The sequence below is a fragment of the Chrysemys picta genome, chromosome 10, assembly GCF_011386835.1.
Source record: "Chrysemys picta bellii isolate R12L10 chromosome 10, ASM1138683v2, whole genome shotgun sequence".
Taxonomy (NCBI): Eukaryota; Metazoa; Chordata; order Testudines; family Emydidae; genus Chrysemys; species Chrysemys picta.
The window spans coordinates 54,238,884-54,244,883 of NC_088800.1; the positions used below are offsets into that span (position 1 = coordinate 54,238,884).

Here is a 6,000-nt window from a genome sequence, read left to right on the forward strand (position 1 = left end):
ACACAACAAAGGGCCAGCGAGGAGGTGTTGCAGGGTGTTTATTTTTATATTGCAGAAGCACCAAAATTTTGCCCACCTGTGTTTGTAATGGCCACCTGGCAGGGACCTCGGGGACACACACAATATTCATAAAATAGAGCAGATACAGCACACTTCTTCTTTCATATGGAGGGGCAATGTTCAGAGACTTAAGCAAGATGGGGGTGTTTGTGGCCTTTGGGCTGTATTTAGCCTATGGGCTGCACTTTGCCCATCATTTTCTATCATGTTTCTATCATGTTCTTTGATGCAGGCCCCTGCCCAAGTCTCTGTGCTAGACCAGGACACGATGGAATGCTGGAACACCAGCATTTCCAGGATAACGTATCTCACAACTGGGGTAGCACTGCTGGGGTTTGTCAACCCATATACTAGATACATTAGACAGCATTGGAGTGACCAAAACATGGCCTTAGAAAACAATCAGAGCACAGATAATCAACAGCAGGCTACAGAGAAAAGGAAAATTTGGAAGTGACTTGGAAGGAATTTAATTCCAGAAGAAGCAAAACACACCCCCAACCACTAGGAGGCAGCAGAATGTACGTCAGAGTGGGCCTAGAGGCAGAAGGCAGTACCATCATATTAATAAAATGTTTGAATTGTCTACTAAAATCTGTTATTTACCTATATGCTCATCAGTGCATTAATTACACAGCATCCCCACCTCCGCTCTCCCAATATCTACCTTCAATCCAGGGGGAAATCCTGGCCCAATGGCAAAACCCCCGTTGACTTTACTGGGGCCAGGATTTTATCAGAGAACGCCAGCTAAGGCACTAGTGCCAACTGAATATAGACCGATTGTGGATATTGGTGCCAAGATGTTCTGCGATGGCTTTAGTAGCTGAGAAACGAGATTTCCCACTGCATGAGTCTAAGTCTGAAGGGGTCTGAGACATGGTGGGCTTGTGTCGTATCTATGCTGGTGATTGAATGGATCAGTCCTGTGTTAGATGTGGGGAGCTGGACATTTCTGTTTGATTTTTCTCTCTCCTCTCCCAAAGGTTACCCATTCAATGACGTGTGCCAGTGGTTCATCGACAGAGCTGACCTCATCTTTGTCGTCTTTGACCCTACAAAGCTGGATGTGGGGCTGGAGCTGGAGATGCTGTTTCGCCAGCTGAAGGGCCGGGAGTCTCAGATAAGAATAATCTTGAACAAAGCGGACAGTCTCGCCACCCAGGAGCTTATGAGAGTCTATGGCGCCTTGTTCTGGAGCTTGGCTCCTCTGATCAATGTCACTGAACCTCCCAGGGTCTATGTCAGTTCCTTCTGGCCCCCAGAATATCACCCTGAAACCCACAAGGATCTATTCCTTAAAGAAGAGATCTCGCTCCTGGAAGACCTTAACCAGGTGATTGAAAACAGGCTGGAGAATAAGATTGCCTTCATCCGCCAACATGCCATCCGGGTTCGCATCCACGCTCTCCTGGTCGACCGCTATCTGCAAACCTACAAGGACAAAATGACCTTCTTCAGTGACGGGGAGCTGGTATTCAAGGACATTGTGGAAGACCCTGACAAGTTCTACATCTTCAAGTCCATCCTGGCAAAGACCAATGTCAGCAAGTTTGATCTCCCCAACCGCGAGGCTTATAAGGACTTCTTCGGCATCAATCCCATCAGCAGCTTCAAGCTGCTAGCTCAGCAGTGCTCCTACATGGGAGGATGTTACCTGGAGAAGATCGAAAGGGCCATTACTCATGAGCTTCCTGATCTCTTGGGGAGTATTGGCTTGGGGAAGAAGCCCAGTGTTCTCTCCTGTGACACAACTGGCTGTGGTGAAACCCCAAGGAACCGCTATAGGAAACCATAACATGCTATGTACTAACATAACCATTCATGTGTTCCTATTGGTGAATGAGCTTATGTCTTATCTGTCCAAGAAGCCATGGTTTATTAACCCTTTGAGTGCCACACTGGCAAGAGCTACGGTACAACAAGGACTTTGAGTCATTGACATTAATGGCAGGGGAAGCGGGGTGGGCATAGAAAAGAGAATAAAGAACTGTGAATTCCTGACATTTTATCTTTGTTATTTCAAATAGAAAGCAATGTTTAAACTGTAAGTAAAAGCAACAAATGGTGAACTAAAGCTTTAGCTGCTTTTTCACAGGTACTGAAGTTCATGAGTGTGGAACAAGAAGTTCAACCTTTGCATACACTAAGCAGACAGGGAGTAGGAAACGCAGACTCTGGAAAGATAGCCTGGAGGAAGGCTCCGACGCCTTGACCTGGAGAACCGGAGAGGGTCACCCCTGGGGAGAGAGAGATCCAGCAGAGTAAATGTCAGCTTTTGGTGGCTGTATATAGGCACGAGGACCACAGAAATGCCTATAAATAAATAATAATCTGTTTTTTTTCTTTCCAAGACTCGTGGGCCATCAGGTTCAGTTCTTTGTGAACTCCATTTGGATGACAGTTGAAGCTGTAACTCAGAATCTTTAGCATTCACCCAGGTATTAGCCCTCTCCTGTCCCCAGGGGTAGGGAAAGAAAGACCCCATGTCTGTGTTTAGACTGGATTCAGTCCAATCTCTGGGAACATATGGCATTGTTAGCACCAAATGCATGTCCCAGGTGGGATTTGGAAGTCTGGCTCATAAGGAGAAATGGACTGGAGCTGAAAGAGCAATGGCACTTAAGTTACATTTGAGAGACAGTGGCTGTAACTCAAGGAAGTTCAGAAGAAAGCCTTTAAAAGCATCGGTCTGTCCCTGTGCCTGAGAAGAGGCAGGGAGCTTAGTGTATGCATTTGCTGTTAGCGTCATGCAGTTGTTGGCAAGTCAAGCACAAACCTTGGTAGGCTCAGAGGATTAATCAATTTGCATTTTGACCTTGTTTATGCCAGTGTTGCATGTTTTCTCCGAGTCAGATCCCTGCGTTGTTGTGCGGTTTGGAGGAAGACAGGAACACCCTCCATTTCACAGCTGTTGCCTGTTTTCTCTTCCAATCTTTTAGCTGTAGGTTAGGAAGTCGAAGGTGTCTGGGCCCTATCTTATTTGGGCTGAGCCAAGCAGTCATATTTTTTGTTGGCATTGCCATGTTGTTCACCTGCCCCAACACACCAACACCCAAAATTGTGAGTTGCAGGAAATGATGCCATTGGAACCAGTGCCAGCCTCTCAGTGGACATAGTTCATTGTAGATGGCAACTAAAGCATGGGGGAAGTATGGGAGCCCTCTTCACTAAGCAGGCATTGTTTGGTTGCAATGACCCAGCATGGCTGGTGGTTGAGCTAAGCACTAACTGAAGAAGAAGGTGGATGTTGCCCTGAATGGTGTACGAGACCTGCTAAATAGCCTTTCTTCATTATTCTCCCTGTCAAATGGACCAGAGCTGTGGCTGGTCTTCAGAGAACCTTCTGAGTAGAAGTACTCACTGTAACATACCTGTGGGCCTTATCTGCCCGGGGTCAAGAATTCAATGAAATGCCAAGCAAAGCAAGGCAAAGATAGAAAGACAAAAGGAAATAAGAAAGCCATATGTTGGCTTTTTAAAGAAGAAACTTGAGCAGATGAGAAAGTGGAAGGTGCTGACCAGAGCCTGTTGGGAGCATGGCATGGGGTCTGAAAGGCAGCACATCTCTGATCCACATGTGTGAATAGAGATGGAGCTGTGGCTACAGGAGAACCAAACATATCTAGCATTGGTCTGGGATTCAGCTTCCTTGGTGCCGAAACCTTGAGTTTAAAAGAAACGATCTTTTAAAGCAATCCAGGTGAGTTCTAGTGGGCATTTTCATGGGTGCTTGACTTGATCCAAATGTGTCACCCTGGAGGACACATCCGATGGGTAATGAGACCCCAAAGGCTGGGTGCCGGAGAAGAAACAAGTACATCGATGAGTACTGCAAGAGGGCAGGTTACATGCCGAGGGATTTTGTGCACAGCACTGAAAGGAACAGGGGCAGCTAATTAAGGCAAGAAGAGGTGTCAGAGAAACTGGCATCTGAAATAGCACAAAGAGAAGTGACATGCTGGTGAGTCAATACTGAGTGAGGTCTCAGACTGCTTTGGAGCTGCTTCCTCCATTCACTTCTGTTCTTCTTCTCCTCTCTTTCTTTTACATTGCCCCATTCCTCCTCCTCATCCTTCTTTGTCTTGGTCATCCACTCTTTCTCACTTCTCATTGTCCTCCATTAAGCTTACCTGCTGCTCCTGTCACTTGGCCTAGTTTGCATGGTTTTCTTAGGAGCGAATGGAAAAGAAACACTGTCAGAACTGTGCTAATTTTGCCACTGCTTCTGCCATCACATTATGTTTTATTGTCACCATAAACAAATAAGTCTGTTAAACTTTTCTAATTCTCTGTGCCTTATTCTTCCTGCTCGTTCTTTGCCTTTTTATTTCTCTTCGCTGTGCTGCCATCTTCTTTTTGTCTTTCTCCTGTTCATGTTCTCTTCCCCTTTTCTTCAATCTTTCTCCTACCTTTTCTTTCCTCCGTTTCTTGTCATCCTCTTTTCACTATACCCAGGTCCTTCCTTCCTAGTTCCCTCTAGCTCACTAGCATCCTGCTGGTCATAAAGCTACTGCTCTCCTTTTGGGTGTTGGTGTAGGTTATGATTGTGGTGTGGCTGGTGTTACCAACACAATATAGACCAAGGAACGTTGGCAGCATTAAGGAGGATGGAGGTTGTAAAGCACGGTTGTCTACAAGTACTGGGCCTGTTGGTTGACGTCCTGTTGGGTAAGCATCCATTGACAACGAAGTTCTCTGCATATACTCAAGAAAATCTCCTGTAATCAGATGAGTTCACCTTTTAACATGTGACTGACAAAAGCATAGTACTGGCTCAAAAGCCCAGCATAGAGGCTCATGCATTGATCATAACCATCTTCCCATCTGAAAATTTACACTAGGATTCTCTTCTTAAAAGCACTCCTGGCGCTCCAAGTTTAACCCCCCCCGTGTCCTGACATCAGGTGACCCTTAAGAAACAGTGGACCTAAGAAGTGCATTTGTTTGTTAACTGCACATCAAGCTGGGCCCACTCTTAGCTCTGGTTGGCTACCACAGCCCTTGTTGGGAATCGGACACATTTCTGATGGCCTTTCTTCCCAAACCCCTTGTCACTTGAAATGACTTGCATGGCCACAGCAAATGATTGTTAGTCTAAGAAGGACTGTAGTTCAAAGCCCATCTCATCTGGCACAGTCTGATGACACAGCAGGCTCCTACCATCAATCTGACTGTCTCTGTTTTATGAAACAAAATGAACTTGATTAGAAACAAAATATAAAGTGTGACATGAGCGATGTGTCTCTGAGTTACAGGAAATGCATCAGGAATGAAAACAGGGAGCCTGAAGATCTTTTAATTTTGCTAAAAAACCCAACATCCCTAAACCCACTGTTGTGTGCTTCTTTTTTAACAGGAATCTGGACAGACAGATTATAAAGAATTACATGCTGTAATATATTCCCAATTAGGTGTTCATGATAATGTGCATTTGGATAAAATTGTTGGTCCTGTACATCAACCCGTCTAATAAAATCAGTATTTTTCAAACACATTCCACGGCTACATTTGCTTTGTTTGCCTTTCCACAGAGATGCTGAAACCATGGGCTTGCTTCTATTGAAGTCAATGGGAGTTTTGTAATTGGCTTCAAAGGGAGCAGGATTGAGCCCCATGCAGGAGAGCAGTGCTTATACAAAACCTGGGGAGGGAAGGAGAAAATCCCAGATTGCGCCCCTGAGTTCCAAAGGGAAGTGAAACGTTGCCCTCAGATGCACACAGGTGGCTCTGGTTGATGTGCATGCTGCTAGCAGAAAGCATGGAGCAGCGCCCAAGCTGGATGGGGAAATGATGGTGGAATAGTGAAGCATCACAATGCCCAGCTTTCAGCCTTTCCCATACCATGATCCCATGTTACAAAAGAAGAACGTTTGGGGACCCACGCCCTCCCAGCGAGCCATAGAGAAGGGGAGAGCACTCTTCATAGTTCCCCACACA

The 6,000-nt window shown here is 45.7% G+C and overlaps 1 protein-coding gene across 7 annotated transcripts in view; it reads left to right on the forward strand.

The window, feature by feature from the left end:
- Positions 1 to 5,557, forward strand: part of SRL (sarcalumenin) — a 103,907-nt gene extending 98,350 nt beyond the window's left edge. For all 7 annotated transcript variants that reach the window (XR_010591133.1, XM_065559833.1, XM_042854112.2 and 4 more), the window contains one exon: positions 1,047 to 5,557. Coding sequence is in view for 6 of the 7 variants with exons in the window: in XM_065559833.1 (XP_065415905.1) it covers positions 1,047 to 1,858 (812 nt within the window). In the remaining variant the exon portion in view is untranslated. The remainder of the gene's footprint in view (positions 1 to 1,046) is intronic.
- The last annotated feature ends 443 nt before the right edge of the window (positions 5,558 to 6,000 follow it).